We start from the raw sequence: 16,795 nt of genomic DNA on the forward strand, positions 1-16,795 counted from the left end.
GGAGTGCTCACTCCCTCCTGCTCCACAACACCAACTTGGGTCTGAGCTCCTCTGCCGGGGACGGGACCTGCTGGGACGCCGGCTATTGGATGGAGGAGACATGAGAAGTCGTGGGCATAGAAGAGAGTCTTTATTGTAGCCCAGGTAGCCATGGCTACCAAGGGGCCACCAGACAAAACAGCTCTTCAAAGCAGCCCCATGAAGCAGGCAGCCGCACCCGGCTGCTTAACCATGCATCCTCCCCACACAGCAGCCTCCACACAGGAGCTAGTATCTGAGCCAGCACCTGCTGGTTAACAACACATCTGTTCTGCAAAGCAGCCATGAGAGCCAGCTACCTGCTGGTCAGTAACATGGTTTATGGCAACTTCGACCAAAGAGGCTTCTTTCCAAATAGCGGCCTCAGACTCTGGAAGAGCACGCTGCGCAGTGCGGTGAGAGCGCTGGCCGCGCGCTGCCCTCGGGTGTGCTCGGGGAGGGGGTGTGGGGGTGGGTGCTGTGATGCAGACCGACTTCCCTTGGCCGTTTCTGGAGTTAACCAACTTGATCCTTGTACAAATGTGTTCCCCCAAGCCTTTGTCATGTTTTCCCCTTTCCCCAACCCTTCCGGTTATTGGTGATAAGAGGCAGGAGGGAGAAATCAAAATTAGTAAAAGAGTAAACAGTGATGTTTATTTTCCAAATTTGCCTTTATTCCTATCATCTCCTGACCGGGCTCTTATTTCACTCATCTCTAGACAGTGGGGCCTGCGGAGTCCCAGGTTTGGTTCCTGGCCCGGCTACAGTATGACCCGCCCAGCTCCTACGTGCATGGGCTTCCAGGTGGGCACTCAGGAGCGCTGGCGGGGCTGAGGGGACCCGGGGTGTGACCTGCGGAGGGGTGTGCACTTGGGGGTTGATCTGGGGAACTGAGGTTTGTGGCTGGGGAGCTTGGGATGATGGTTGGACTTGGTGCTTGCTGGACAGAGTTCCGGAGTTTCTTCTGACTGGCTGGATCCTGGGGCTGTCGGGGTGGAATAGAAGAGAGCCAGGTGAGGCCTAGGCCTTCCCAATCCAGAGAATTCTAAGTGTCTCTCCCCACACCATGGGCCAAAGGTCAGGTTCCAAACAAGAAGAGTTAGAGCTGATGCGCTCGCTGACCCTGGTGAGGTCAGATGGCCTTGTGCTGTGGGGGAAGATGTCCTTAGCTCAGCCCTTAAGAGCCGGGAAGGTACTGAGGGACGACACAGGGCAAGCCAGATGGTTAGAGGTCCCCCTGCTGGAGTAGCCGAGGCATAACGGGTTGGAATTGAGACGCTGGGATGAGTGGGTACCTTGCCCAAGATTTCTGGACGAAGCCCATTGGAGGCCTTGAGTAAGTCAGGATTTTTCTGGATCCATTTGGTGAGGGAGGCAGCACCAGCAGCTGTACGGGACGTCAGGGTCACCCGAGCAGGGGGTATCTTCAGAGGCATCTGCCAGGTGCCCATGAAGGAACCCCAAGGACTTGCCTAAAAGGAAGAAGCAGGGCTTCTCACTCCTGGCAGTGGCCTGCCTGGCAGACCCTGTATTCATCCTTTTCCTTTGGGGCTGGGTGGCAATGAAACAGGACTGGGAGCTAGCCCCTCCCCCCACTCAGTGACCCTGTTCCATGGCCTGACCTCTGCTGGCTTCACTTCTGCGTCTTCGGGCTGTTTGGCAGCGTGCCCACCACAGAAGTGTCACTGCGCAGGCGTCCATTTTATACAGGTCACCCACAGTGTAGGGACCTGGTGCTAGTACCCTGCCCTGCGGGGTAGACTGGCTGGCAGCTTGGGGCACTCGTGTTCCAATGTGAAGGAGCCTGGGCTTCACTTCCCGGGCAGCGGCAGCAGGAGCCCACACGTCTCCCCACTCTGCTCCAGTTGTGAGAATGGAGGCGAGTGTCTCACCTGGGAACGGGGCACTGAAGGCAGCAGATGGCCACGGTCGTTGGCGATAATCTGAGTGTAGCCTTCGTGGGAGGGAATGCTCTGGGGGAAAGTGGAAGAGAAGCGCTGGCGAAGCAGATGGATAGTGAAGGGAGTATCGGGGCTTGAGTGAGGGCTGAGGGGAGTGGAGGATGTGGGAAGAAGGCTGGTGGCAATGATTACGTAGAAACACATGGATACCTCTTTTGTTGGCTTGGAGAGACACCAGTTCTGCAGATACTTGGGTGAGAACGCTTTTTCGTACTGTGGAGAGAAGGGGGAAGCCCTCTGAGCTCCAAGCCCTGCCCCGCAGAAGACAGCCACACTGTTCGCTGGGTTCCAGGATCAAAGGCCCGCACTGCCTGGGGGCGGTGAGAGGGGGCAGTTTGTTTGGACTAAAGTGTGTTGTCCTAATGGAGCCTCTAGCCACACGTGGCAGCTCCTGAGCACTTGAAATGTGATGGTCCACACAGGTGCTTGTAAACAAAAAATACCCGGGATTTGAAGGACTTGGTACAAAAAAGGGAATGTAAAACATTTGATTGTAACTTTTAAAATATTGACGATTAAATGTTGAAATAATATTTTGAATTTATTGGGCTAAATGAGATTGTTAAAATTAACCATTTAAAAACTTTTATGTAGCTACTAGGAAGTTAAACTTGCATTTGTGATTCACATTATCTTTTTGTTAGGCCATGCTTGTCTAGACGAGTGGTCAGCAAATGCTGTGAGCCAGATCCGCCTGGACTGCTTGAGAGAGTGGAGAACGGTTTTTATAGATGAACATTTGCAGTTAATTTGAGAAAAGGGACCACTAAGTTTGTATCCCAATCAAGCAAAATGTTTCTCCCAAAAGAATCCATTCTTTTCATTAGTGTTATAAGCAATGGCACTCAGTGGTTACACTCTGACTTTTGTGTTTTCTGTTGTTATGTGTCTACTATCTCATTTTGTCAGTTGGCCCACAAAGCCTAAAATGTTTAGTTTCTGGCCCTTTACAGAAAATTTGCTGACCTCCGGTTTAGACCTTAAAAGTCACCCAGAGATGCCTTTTGCTGGTCCCTGGGCCCTCCCCACCCTGAGGAGCTGGGAAATGCTCCCTCATCCCCGCTCAGCCAGCCAGCCATTCAGTGACCAGAACCCTAGGGGAGGTGTCAGTCCAAAGGTAGAATTTTGAAGGCAAAATTAAAAGCGTTAAAGATGGAAAAAGAGAACTTACCTGGTTGGCACTATAGTTAGTGGCCATGATCCTGCGACTTCGTGCTGTTTACATTGGTTGCCTGGCAACTGCAGAAGGCTGGCCTTGGAGACAACCTCCCAATGAACAGACAGGCCCCTTGCTCTTGAGCTCCTTACTCACTTCCTTGGATGACACTACCCTGACCTTTTTTCTAGAAGCTAAGAGTATGTAAATGGGAGAAAATTAGCTGAATAGCAACCCTTTTTTTCTTTTTAAATATTTTTATTGATGTCAGAGAGGAAGGGAGAGGAAGAGAGATAGAAACATCAACGATGAGAGAGAATCATTGATTGGCTGCCTCCTGCACACCACACTGGGATCAAACCGTGACCTGGTTCCTAGGTCAACGCTCACCTGCTGAGCCACGCCGGATGGGCAGCAACCCTTTTCTTCTAGCATAACTTACCCCGCTTTTATCAACTTCCAGGGACCCAAGGTCCCCCAGAGGGGTGTTCTTGGGCAGTGTGGCGCAATGTAGCATGGACTTGAGAGCCAGCCCTGGGGTCGAGGCCTTACTTACCATGGGGACATAGGAGCTGTGTGACACTGGGCACTGGACTCGCATGGGGATGCCAGAGCCCTGCTTCACAGGGTGAAAGGCAGAGTGAGTACAGAACCAGATGATGCCACGGCACAGTTGGGAGTCACCACTGCCGAGGCCTGTTTGTAGGGGCCACTCCTTTATCTTGCCAGACACGGGAACAAAGGAATAATGTTTTAAAAAGCGGCTGACTCAGATTTGTTCCCGGAAAGAAAAGCGTATCTTGGCCGTGATCCTCACGTGACTCCTTGTCCTCCTTCATTCCCTGGAGCCCCAGGTGTGCTGTGGGCTGGCTGAGACAGGTGAGGAGCTGGTGCGGGACATGGAGCAGGATGATGACAGAACCTAGTGCGGGCGATCCTGTGCAGCACACTCCTGGCCTGCTTTGTTTCCTGGGAGGTGAGAGGTTTGCGACGCAGGAGGCAAAACACAGAGAGTCCAGGCGATTAAAAAGGGGGAGGTGTTAATCTTGTGCTCCCAGGCGAAATTCGCTGGTCCGAGGGTGGGCCAGGGAAGTTCATGCCAAAAGCGGGCATTGGTACTTCTTTTATACAGCTGTTTAGTGGGGGAGGGCGGAGGGCATGGGAGGTGTGGAATTCCGCCTCAGGCCAGGGGTCTAGGAAGGCGCTAGTTATCTCTGTCACCATCTACCTTGCCAGATGTATGCATTGGCTCTGGACTTCCCCCCTGCCTTGACCTAACATCCCAGCCTTTTGGTGATAGGGGGCGCCGAAATCGTCCTGGCTACTTCCTGCTGACCAGGGGCAAAGAGGGCGGGGATGTTAAAGGCCAGGGTCAGGCAGAGGCGGGTCGAAGGGCAGCGGAGTGTAGGGGTGGAGCAGGAGCTGGTTTACAGTCACCCCAGACATTTCCGCGACCTGGAGCGGATGAATTTGAGGAGGCAGGGGGCTAGCGGGAAAAAAAGACACAGATGAGAATTAGGGGCCCTATCAGGGGTAGGATCCAGGTAGCTAAGGGCTTTGGAGCCAGCCGGAAGGAGAGTTGTCCCGGGAGTGTCTTGCACGTAGTTCTTCACTCAGCTCAGTCAGGGTCTGCACGTTCTGCTCCACCACTCCGGACTCGTGGATGTAGCAGCAGCATTCTTCCTGAGGGAACATGCAGGTTCCCCCTTTTCCGCAGTGAGAAGGTCTAGGGCCCGTCGGTTCTGCAGGGTTACTTGAGCTACCGATGTTACTTGCCGCTGCAGGGAGGCTGAGGGGGCGGTAGTAGACTCCAGGGCTATCTGGAGTTTGTCATTGAAATCCTGAGCAGAGACTAGGGCCAGGGGTGGGCAAACTTTTTGACTCAAGGGCCACAATGGGTTCTTAAACTGGACCGGAGGGCCGGAACAAAAGCATGGATGGAGTGTTTGTGTGAACTAATATAAATTCAAAGTAAAGGAGCGGAGGGGAGAGCAAGAGAACCCTCCGCTCTTTCGGCTCCGCGGGCCGGATAGAACAGCCAAACGGGCCGGATCCGGCCCGCGGGCCGTAGTTTGCCCACGGCTGGACTAGGCTGTTCCTGAGCCCCCCCCCCCCTCTCTGGCTAGGCCTACGGAGGCAGCAATACTTACCCCCAACATGACAGGGAGGAAGGCGGCCCGGCAGGCCCGGGGGTGGGGTGAAGGGAGCAGCCAGGCGAGCTATGACTCTCCACACAAGGTCAGTTGGGGAACTACTGTGACCCCGAAGCAAGGCCCGGGGTCAGAGGAGTTGATGCAGGTGCTTAAGGTGCAGTTGCACCAAAAGAAGGTGCCCGGGCTGGCCTTGGTGGGACCGGCTGCAGTGTGGTTTTGGGTACAGTTCCAAGTGACCAGTACCCCAGTTACCGGGTTGCTGGTCTGGTAGCATATCCAGGGGGGCAAGGTGGGTTCTGGAGTTCCGGGCTCCCAGAGGGAAACGCCAGCCAGGGAAGGCTGACATTCACCGTGTCCCTGGGTTCCTGGAGGAGCCGTGAGCGGGACGGCAGCCAGCAAAGGCCTTTGGAGAGGGACGCATAGAAAACAGTGCGAGACACTGGGCAGGGTGCGGGTCTCGTTGAGGAACAGTAGAGTGTGTTGGATAAGTTGGAGCCAAGAAGACAGGACTTCTACCCGGGGGGAGTCAGGCAGCTTCCCTTTAAGGGACTGTTCGGCCTGTAGGATGCTGTTGGAGACCTGGACTTGGGCCTCCTGGGCCATGACATATTCCCGGGAGATGTAGATGGTCCCTGAAGGGGTCGAGCTCCAACCACCCCCATATAGTTTTCCCATAACGCCCGCAACCCATCGCTGGTCCCAGGGGTCCCGGACCCTGATGTGGAAGGTCCCGTCCTTCCAGAAAAAGGGGCCAGACCTGACCTCATTGTAGGCATCATGGATGACACAACCTGACCAGCGGCAACCCCCATAGGTGTTGACGTCTTGATTACACCTGTCCGGGTTCCGCTGCCGGGTGACTTGTGTGCTGTCCTGGTCGTAGGTTTCACGGACCTTGAACCTCCACACATAAGCAGGTGGGGGTGGGTGTCGGTTGCCCAGGGCCGGGAGGAGGAGGAGGGGGAGGGCGGCTAAGGCGGACCTTAGTGGGGCCCAACACCTCACATTTATAGAAGTCATGCTGCTCCGGGGTCCTCTTGAGTCTGGAGAGGTGGTGCCACGATGGATCGCCAAGTAGTTTGGCCGCAGTGGGGGTTGTGAGGATTACTATGTGAGGTCCTGTCCACCTGGGCTCCAAGGCCTTGGGATGTAGATTCTTAAGGAGGACTGAGTCCCCCAGCTGGAGGGCTGGTCCTCGGGAGTCTTGGTTGGCTGGTTCTGGCCTGGACAGAAACCTGTCAGCATGTTCCCGAAGCAGTTGCCTGAGTGAGGGCAGGTATGGAAGATAAGTTCAAAAGGGCTTAAGAAGGCGGGGCTCCTTGGTGTAGTCTGGATTCCGGTCAGGGCCATGGGCAGGAGGTCCGGCCAGGAGCTGAGAATTTCTAGAGAGAGTTTAGTTAGATGGGCCTTAAGGAGGCCGTTGATCCTCTCGATCTTACCCGATGATTGTGGGCGGTAGGGTATGTGCAGTTCAGTTAAATCAGGATTAGAGAGGAAAATCTGAGAGTCCTGCCTGAGGTTGAGTGAGGGCCTTGACAACCTTGGGGCAGGAGTGCATTGCCACAGGTTGGGTGGAGGCAGCGGGAAGGAGAGTGGCCGGGTTCAGGGCTGGGGACTGGGTCAGGGAGATGTCAGGATTCTCGAGGAACAGGAGATGGAGTTCCTGCATGCGAGAGGGGGCAAGGAGAGATAAGGATTGGTGGGACAGAAGATTCTGTAGTCTGTGGGTGGAGAAGACCTGTCTGGACAGGTAGGCTACAGGGGTTAAGGCTGGCCCTAGAGGCTGGGTGAGGACCCCCATAGCTATTCCCGTCTTCCATCAGTAAATAGTTGGAAAGGCCTAGAGATGTCCGGGAGAGAGAGGGAGATGCCGGAAGGGTATCCCGGAGTTAGAAAAAGCCTGGTGAACGAGGGAGGGTGAGGAGAGGGGGCCTACTGGTGTTTCTTTAGCGGCCTGGTATAGGGGCTTAGCTAGGAGAGCAAAGTTTGGGACCCCATGGGACATGTCCAGGGGGGGGCTGCAGAGCAGGAGATCATCTACATACTGGAGAAGAGTGCTGGGTTCTACTGAGCATTGTCGGAGGTCTCTGGGTAAGGCCTGGCCAAACAGATGAGGACTGTCTCTGAACCCCTGGGGCAGGACCGTCCAGGTGAGTGGGTCCTTTTACAATTCCTGTCAACAGTTAACTTTAGAACTTCTTTCTTTCAACATACCTTCCTAGAGATAAAGATCTAAGTTTCTGATAAGCCTGTGTAGGCAAGAAAGTTGTTCTCTAGGGACAGTGAAGTGGGGGAGGGGACGGGGTGAGAAGGCGCTGAGGCCAGAGCAGTTTTCAGAGCATTAAAGGGTGATTTGCCGTCAATACCCCAACCGAGATCATGGAAGGGAAGAATGGCCCGGAAAAGGAGGGCAGGACAGAGAAGGTAGCCCCATATCGACCAGGAAGGAGACCAGCTTCCCCGCTACCTTGAGCATTACCCTGGGCTCGGCGAGGGTGATGGGGGTCGAGTCCAGGCATCTTCAGTCTTCAGCCAGTCCCACCATGGCCAGCGGCGGATCATGACCTGGAAGGGCAGCCCCTCTACGCTGAGATGCAGAGGGCCCGTCACTTTTCCAGGGGCAGTCACTTTTACTGCACGCCGGGCAGGGCTTGGTTGGAGCCAGGGGCTGGAGCACTGCTTTGCCCAGTGGCCTTCATTTCCACACTTGAAGCATCTCCCAGGTGGCGTTCGTCCTCTCGTTGCACCCCCACCACGCACAGTCCCCTTTGGACCATGCATGGCTGCCATCGGCCTCAGAGCTGCCAAGGCTTGGGTTTGCAGATTCACCTTTTGTCGAAGGCGGGCTTACTCTGCCTGCTCCTCATGGGCATTAAAACCTTAAAGGCCGTGTTCACTGGATCTCGGACCGGGGTCTGAGAAGGCGTTAGGGGCGGGGGTGGTGGAGCAGGCGGCAGCCATGGGCCGGAGGAGGAGGAATGCGGCGGCGGGTGGCCACACCAGGCTGGGCCTGCAGGGGCGGGACTTACTGGTTCAAAATGGCAGCCCTCTGGGAACGGCAGGCCCTGTGGCCAGAGAGGGGCGTCTGCTCACAATACACAAGGGAGGAGCAACCCAAAGCAGAAATCTCACTTAGCTGTTTGGAACAGCAGGCGGGACGGTGGGCGGGTGGCTCTCGCGCTGTGCGGCAGCCTGAGGCGGCGATGATGACTCCCGCAGCGGTGGCAGCCAGGGAAGGGACGGCTGGAAAGCGGCAGCCGCGGTGAAGGAGGAAGAGGGAGCAGAAAGCGGGCGGCGGGAGCGAGAGGGGTGGAAATGAGAGAGCGGCTGGATCGAAAGAGTCAGAAGACAGAGAGAGGCTGAGGACCAGTTTGAGGGGGTTTCTCGTGAGCTAGGAGAACCTGGGCTGTGGAACAGGAGCAGAGGGAGGGACAGGAGCGCAGATAGAAAAAAGCCTGGACATATGGGACCTCGGGCCACTTCCCGGCTTCCCAGCAGAAATTACTGAGGTCAGTGAGGATGTTAAGTCCCGCTTTCGGGTCACCTGGACCCATTCCAATTCATACTGAGGCCATGATCCGGTTTAGATTTTTGATTGCCCATTCCAATTCCTGGGGTCGGGTAGCGAAGGCTAAGGACCAGCGTCCCAATCTTTGAGCCAAGGTGACAAACAGGGAACCTGAGGGACAGTAAAGGACGTCTCCTCTACTTCCTGGGGTCCGGACAGAGGCCAAAAGGCCGGAGAACTGAGGGGGGGCAGGAACGTCTTCGCTGCCTCCCCAGGTTCGGAACCCCTCCTGGAGGGCCCGGAGGGCTATGCCCGGAAGGCAATCTCTGATGCGGGCAATTAGCACGGGCTGGGACTTACCGCTGACGCCGGGGGGGGGGGGGGGGGGGGGGGGGGGGGGGGGGGGCGCTGAGGGTCCTGAGCCACGAGGAGAGAAGAAGTGGGGGGAAGAGGGGGGCATCCCGGACCGTGAAAGGCCAAATGGGGTGCACTCACCCACCCGGTTTCAAGGCACCAGATGAGAGGTTTGCGACGCAGGAGACAAAACACAGAGAGTCCAGATGATTAAAAAGGGGGAGGTTTTAATCTTGCGCTCCCGGGCGAAATTTGCTGGTCCGAGGGTGGGCCAGGGAAGTTTGCGCCAAAAGGGGGCGTCGGTACTTCTTCTTTTTTTAAAAAAATATATTTTATTGATTTTTTACAGAGAGGAAGGGAGAGGGATAGAGAGAAACATCGATGAGAGAGAAACATCGATCAGCTGCCTCCTGCACACCCCCCACTGGGGATGTGCCCGCAACCAAGGTACATGCCCTTGACCAGAACCGAACCTGGGACCCTTCAGTCCACAGGCCGATGTTCTATCCACTGAGCCAAACTGGTCAGGGCGGTACTTCCTTTATACAGCTGTTTAGTGGCGGAAGGGCGGAGGGCATGGGAGGTGTGGAATTCCGCCTCGGGCCAGTTATCTCTGTCACCATCTGCCTTGGTGTATACATCAGCTCTGGACTTCCCCCTGCCTCGACCTAACAGGAGGATCTAAGCCTTCCTCTATTGGAAATCGCTATTTATCTCCCCCATACACCATAAAACGAACTATTATTTTTTAAAACATTTTTATTGATTTCAGAGAGAGAGGGAGAGAGATAGAAACATCAATGATGAGAGAGAATCATTGATCTTCTGCCTCCTGCATGCCCCACACTGGGGATCAAGCCCAAAACCTAGGCATGTGCCCTCACTGGGAATCAAACTGTGACCTCTTGGTTCATAGGTCGCCACTCAACCACTGAGCCATGCCGGTCGGGCAAGGAAACTACTCTGGGTTGCGAGTGTCCCACGTCCCACGTGGTTCAGGGTTCAGGTTCAAGGTTCAGGTTTGGGCTCCGGAGGAGGCCGTGTGCAAATGCAAGAGACAAGACAATAATAATTTGGAAATTGGGGGCCAGGCAGAAGCCCAAGGAAGGACTCTGCTTTGCTCTGGCCTTGCCATCCCTTTTATTCAGGTTTGGGACACACCCATAGCCCTTAGGCAGGCAATTCCAGTAATAGCTCGGTGATAGCCCATCAGCAAGGATTTACATAAAACTAAAAGGTGGAAGTTCCTTCAGCTCCCTTTGTCTCAATCAGACAGTGGGTGTATGGCTCTGACCTTTGCCAGAGCTCAAGGTCTCCAGCCTTCCGGGATCCCTGTCCACACCTCTCTGCTAGTGAGGACAATGGGCGGCTTACACAGTGGGTAAGTGACAGCACTTCCTGAGGAGTTCAGAGGACATGCTGCAGGCAATCAGAGCAACTGAAGAGACATCAGTGTCTCTCCCTAGTGGTGACGGTTAACTTCTGTGTACCTGCACGGCTAAGAGTAAAGGGTGGTTATAATGGAAGCAGGGTAGTATGTGGTAGCTTTGTGCTTCCACAGCATACAGAGTGGCCATAATGTCTGGAAATAGATACTATCAAATATAATAAAAGGTTAATATGCAAATTGACCGAGCAGCAGAATGACCAGTTGCTATGACGTGCACTGACCACCAGGGGGCAGATGCTCTGCAGGAGCTGCCCCCTGGTGGTCAGTGCACTCCCACAGGGGGAGCACCTCTCAGCCAGAAGCCCTGAGCCAGGCTCACAGCTGGCAAGTGCAGTGGCGGTGGCGGGAGCCTCTCCTGCCTCCATGGAAGCACTAAGGATGTCCGACTGCCAGCTTAGGCCCGCTCCCCACAGGAGCGGGCCTAAGCTGTCAGTTGGAATCCCCCAAGGGCTCCCAGACTGCAAGAGGGCACAGGCCGGGCTGAGGGACCCCCCTGAGTGCACAAATTTTGTGCACTGGGCCTCTAGTTATTTATAATGTACTGAAATAGAATATCAACAAACTATTCATATGTATTCATTTATATTTCCAGATTTCTGGCAACCTTGTACACATAGTACAGTTATCAACGAGGAGAGGTTAGGGAGAGTATGTGAGAAGGAGAATAGGCCCTGATTGTCATCCACAGGTATTAACTAGGAATAAAACTTAGGTGTGAGGGTAGAGCAACAGGAAGGGGTTAAGCACCCGAGAGTTTCAGTGTTGTTCTGTGTGGGGAACCCAGTCCTCCTGGGTTTCTCCTGTCACACTGACACACAGCGCTCCTCACACCAGGCCATCCCGTGACACCAGCTGGTGTTCCACCATTTACCTCAGTTCTGACTCCATTCACCCGGAGAGAGCTCAGGCCCACAGGGTAAGGGCTCAGTAAGTCTGCCCCCACTTCAGAGGTCATTCAAGTCCAGGTTGTCACCTGTGCTTCTGACCCATCCGCTGTACGTCAGAGGTTCCCATGACCCTCCTCAGGTCCAGCTCATTTGCTAGGGCAGCTCACAAGGTTTAGACAAACACTACTTACTGTTTACCAGCTCATTGTAAAAGGGTATGATAGCCCTACCCGGTCTGGCTCTGGATAGAGCGTTGGCCTGTGGACTCATAGGTCCTGGGTTTGATTCTGGTCAGGGCACATGCCCAGATTGAGGGCTCAATTCCTAGTGTGGAGCATGCAGGAGGCAGCCGGTCAATGATTCTCTTTCATTGATGCTTCTCCCTCTCCCTTCCTCTCTGAAATATGTATTTTTAAAAAAATATATTTTATTGATTTTTTACAGAGAGGAAGGAAGGGGGATAGAGAGTTAGAAACACCAGCTGCCTCCTGCACACTCCCCACTGGGGATGTGCTTGCAACCATGGTACATGCCCTTGACCAGAATTGAAACTGGAACTCTTCAGTCCGCAGGCCGACACTCTATCCACTGAGCCAAACCAGTTAGGGCTGAAATATGTATTTTTAAAAAACAATGTAATAGAGAGTACAGGTGAGCATCCAGGCGGAAGGGGAATGTGGGAAGGGCTAGGGCTTCACTCTCCCCACACCTCCATGTGCTCACCCACCTGGAAGGTCTTGGGACTTTTATGGAGCCTTCATCACATAGGCTGGATTATTAACTCCATTTCCAGCTTCCCTCCTCTCTGGAGGATTGTGGTGGGACTGAAAATTCCAAGCTTTTCATCATGGCCTGTCAGGTGACCAGCCCCATCCAGGAGCCACCAGAGTCGCCTCATTAGAACAAAGACCCTTCTGTCCCTAGGAAATTACAACAGTTTCAGGACCGGGAACCAAACCAGTGCCCGCCTGGATCCTGGGCTCCTGCTCAGCCACTTGAGCAGGGCTCATTTTCTCTCTTGAGCCCAAGTCTCCCCGTGGGAGAGCAGTTTCAGAACTAGCCCCCACACCCGGCACCACAAAGGAAGAAATCTTGCCCCTGTCTGCTTCGGCCATACCCTTCAATTGCTCAGGTATTAGAGTCACGGGTGTGGGGCGGACGATGAGCCACGGAATAGCAGAGTCAGCATAGTCAAGTTTTAGAGGGAGGAGGGCAAGAGGCGTGAGAGGCTCTAAGAGCCAAGATTTGCATTTTTCAGCTGAGAATCAGGAAGAAACTTCAGCTTCTTCTTGGTGGAGGATCGCCATGACCTCTGGCCAGAAAGAGGTCATACACAGCCATGTCTCTGTGTGCCTAGGGAAATCCCCCACAAGGCATTGCCTGGGAGAAACCCTGGTGAGAAATAGTGCCGGGTAGTGATGCAGAGTGAGTCTCCTGAGCTAGGCCAGGCTGATGGGGGGGAGGGGCATGTCCCCTGCCCACAGGACCCCCGGTCTCACTGACCACTGATGTCAGGTGGCATGGGGGAGGGAAAGCTGGCACATCCTCTTCAGTTCCTGGAAGAGACTAGCCCACCCTGAGCGTGGCCTCCAGGGGGATGAGGAGAAAGTCCTTGTGTGTGGGCCATCCTACATCTCATCTGGCCTCAGCAGTGAACTCCCCAGGGTTGGGGGGGGGGGATTAGTGCTGAACCTCCCCTAAAAGTATGGACCATTCTGTCACACTGTGGTCTCGCCTTCTGTAGAGAACGTTTGAGGGCTGCCACCTCAGCATGTATCTCTAATCTCCTTTACAGTTTTCAGTAACACAAAAAGTAGTGAACACTAAAAATCTAGGTTCCTAAGTTCATTTTCTGGTCTAAATCTAAAATGATTTAACTCCTTATACAGTGAGATCATATGGTATTTGTCTTCCTCTGACTTTTTTTCACTAAGCATAATGCCTTCAAGCTCCATCCATGCTGTCAAAATGGCAAGATTTTATTCTTTATGATGGCTGAATGGTATTCCATTGTGTGTGTGTGTGTGTGTGTGTGTGTGTGTTTGTGTGTGTGTGTGTGTGTGTGTGCGCGTGCGCACACATTTTTTGTTATCCATTCATTCATCAAGGGACACTTAGGTTGTTTCTATGTCTTGGCTATCCTATATAATAAAGGGGTAATATGTAAATTGACCCTAAGGGAGGAATGACTTGGAACGGACCTGTTGCTATGATGCACACTGACCACCAGGGGCAGACGCCCAACACAGGAGCTGCCCCCTGGTGATGAGTGCGCTCCCACGGGGGGAGCTCCGCTCAGCCACAAGCCCAGCTGATGGCTCGGAGCACAGCTGCCATGCCAGGAGCCTCCCCGCCCTCTGTCCTGCCAGGGGCATGTCTAACTGCCAGCTTAGGCCTGCTCCCCAGGGGATTTTCCTGGACTGGGCCTCTCGTCTATAATAATAAAAGTGTAACATGCAAATCAACCAAATGGCCAAACAGCAGAACAACCATCCAATGACCACGCTATGACACCCACTGGCGCCAGGCCAGCCAAGGCGGGTGCGATGTGATTGGCCAGGGAGCAAGCATACAGATGGCAAGCAGTGGCAGTGGTGGGGGCAGGGCCAGCTACAGCAGGGGGGTGGGCGCAGGGGGAAGGAAAGCCCTGATAGAGAGAAACATATATCAGCTGCCTCTTGCACTCCTACTGGTGGGTATGTGCCCGCAACTAAGGTACATGCAACCAAGGTACATGCCCTTGCCCGGAATCGAACCTGGGACCCTTCAGTCCGCAGGCCAAAGCTCTATCCACTGAGCCAAACCGGTTAAGGCCTCGGTCGCCTTTTAAAGGAACGGGACAGGCAGGGGCGTCCCCTCCAGTGCCCCTTCCCCCTTCCCCGCTGTCGTACCCGCTCGGCTCCCCTCCCTCCCACCCATGTGTGGCCGGACTGCTCATGGTGACCCCTCAGTGTCCGGAACCATGATCAGCCATTCCCCAGTTATGGCCAGGCTTACAGGAAGGCGGGCTGGGGCAGCGCGGCAAAAGGTGCCGTAGCTGTTTCCACCCAGTTTTGAACCAGGTACCTTTTGTGTATGAGGCAGACGTGATAACCACTACCCTACAGAAACTGCCGGTGACGGGTGTGTTTGGAAAGCCCTTAACAGTCCTCGAGGGCTGTCCCTGCCAGGTGCCACCCCCAGCAACCCACCTCCCTGGCGCCGAAACAACCGCAATCCCCGCCCTGCCCGCTGGGCTCTGGGCCCCTCGGTGCTGGTCAGCGGTGCCCCCGGAGCAGCCGGGCAGGGAGCGTGGTTCCCCTGGCGCCCAGGCCAGGAAATGGTGCCAACGACAGGCAGCAGGAGACCTGGGGACTTGGCCAACACAGGGACGCCAGCTCATATTTGAAAAAATAAAAATACACCTTACATTTGCCAGCACTTAATTCAGGAGACACTTGTTGAGGAAAAACTCAGTTTGCTCCTTCCTATGTCTTTCTTTCCTGGGAGTCTGGTCACTAACCGCACAAACACCCCAACAGGTGACTGTAGGACACCCAGCGGGTCACAGAGGATTGCTGGGCTTGGGAAGCCGCACACAGTGAAGGAGTGACGCGCTGTGCGCGGTGTTCAGGGGACTCAGGACGGAAAGGCACGGATGGAGCGCTCACGTGGAGGTCTCCCTGTTCTGCACTTTCACATTTAGTTTTCTAAACTGCAATGAAGGAAGTGTGAAAGGTGTTTTAAAATGTGTAAAGACAAAGAGACCGAGCTAAGTCAATTAATTTGACAGCCCGTTAACGTCGGGTTATACCTGGTCTTATAGGCACTACACCTTCTCATCTGAGGAAGCCGGAGGGAGTGGAGACGTACCCACCCCGGGGCCAGAGTGAGAGAGTGGGCCTGGAGGGGTGCAAGGAACCTCTGTGGATGGCGTTCAGGACCCCAAACATCTTGTTGGAAATGACAGCCGAGGTTAAATGACTTCATCTTCTCAGTGGTGTGGAGTGAAATTATCTGGGGAGGCAGGGGATGGAGACAGTTTGGGGATGAAACAGGTGAGAAAGGCATTAGAACATGAAGAAGAGGATGAGAGAATTACTAAGACAGCAGTGACCACTAACCTGCTGTTGGCTGGTGCAAATGCCCAGCACACTGCAGTGGCACCTGCTGACTGGCTGCTCCCAGAGCTGGGGTCTGGCAGGAGCCTGGAGGAGAATGTGGGTGTAGGCTAAATAAGCAAAGGAGAAGGAGTTGGGGTGGGGGGAGTAGGTGAGAACCCCAGGATGGTAGGTGACCTGGCTGAGCCCATGTAGAACTCGAGAGACATCAGAAATGCCAGTGGACTGAGCGCTCAGAGGATAGCAGAGTTTATCAGGTTGAGCTGCTCTAACAGAAAATCCATAAATTGGCTTTAATAATGAGGGGAAACTACCTCACATTCCTAGGTAAGTCTGGGCTTGATACAGGCCCTCAAATTATCTTGCTTCTCTTGGTCCTTCCTCAGTGTGGACTCGGTTCCTAAGCCGGCTGTCCGCTCCTGTTCTCAAAACGCCACCGCGGCTTGGGCATGCATCTCCTGCAGGAGCAGGGCTTCTTCCTCCCAGAGCTCCTTGCTGAGGAGATGAAGGGGGCCCTGCTGCTTACTTTACCGATTCAGGCCGCTCCTGAAGTCAGCGGTGGGATTCATCCCACTCAAAACCTATGGCTGACAAATTCTGAGTATCTCTAAGAAGAAAAAAGAAGGTAGAAATGCCGAGGCGGTACCTTCGAACGCACTCGACAGAAGGTAAGACAGCAGTGTCACACAATGGGGGGCGGTGGGCACGCGCTCTGTGGGGGGCTGCTATAGGTGTGATCGCCTGCGACAGGGGTTTTATTTGGGGAGCCAAGAAGTAGGGCGGCTGTCAGGAGTGGGATTTGAACCCACGCCTCCCAGGGAGACTGCGACCTGAAGGCAGGGCCTCAGACCGCTCGGCCATCCTGACCATAGTTCTGGTCATTCCCGCGCTCAGGGGGCTGAGACCCATCGTGAACCCCTGTGCCTTCCGCTGGGCGTCGCTCGAGTCAGGCGGCGATCGGTGCGCTATGGACCCGCCGCGCGGCCGATGGGGAGCAAGGACAGCCAACTGGCCTGGTTCGGCCGCCGCCCATCCTGGCCCTGGCACGACGCGCGCCCACTTGCTTCTCCTCGCGGTCCCGCTTGCCTTTTCGGGCCTCTTCCGGGCGCAGCCCCCGCCTTGGAGGCCACGGGCAGCCCGCACTCCAAGTTTCCAGCGCCACCGTGTCGGGGTTGGGTCGGGGACAGGCTCCGAGTCATCTCCAGGTC

The 16,795-nt window shown here is 54.8% G+C and overlaps 1 protein-coding gene across 1 annotated transcript; it reads right to left on the bottom strand.

Annotated features, from left to right (window-relative positions):
* Nucleotides 1–694: 694 nt before the first annotated feature.
* Nucleotides 695–3,250, bottom strand: CFAP126 (cilia and flagella associated protein 126). Its single transcript, XM_080648533.1, has 5 exons — nt 3,151–3,250; nt 2,130–2,192; nt 1,911–1,991; nt 1,314–1,490; nt 695–1,003 (listed from the first exon to the last, which is right to left on the bottom strand). Exons 1-5 carry the CDS (start codon nt 3,175–3,177, stop codon nt 803–805), a joined length of 549 nt encoding a protein of 182 aa, XP_080504659.1. The 5' UTR covers nt 3,178–3,250; the 3' UTR covers nt 695–802.
* Nucleotides 3,251–16,795: the final 13,545 nt, after the last annotated feature.

This window comes from Plecotus auritus (assembly GCF_963455305.1).
Source record: "Plecotus auritus genome assembly, chromosome: 12".
Taxonomy (NCBI): Eukaryota; Metazoa; Chordata; class Mammalia; order Chiroptera; family Vespertilionidae; genus Plecotus; species Plecotus auritus.

Bases quoted from the DNA above. Each gene is read 5' to 3' on its own strand.
- CFAP126 (XM_080648533.1), bottom strand. From the start codon at position 3,177: ATGGCCACTAACTATAGTGCCAACCAG. The intron at 1,992-2,129 runs GTATCCATGTGT...ACTTTCCCCCAG, and splicing joins TCTCCAAGCCAACAAAAGAG to AGCATTCCCTCCCACGAAGG. The intron at 1,491-1,910 runs GTGAGACACTCG...TCTTCCTTTTAG, and splicing joins CTTCAGTGCCCCGTTCCCAG to GCAAGTCCTTGGGGTTCCTT.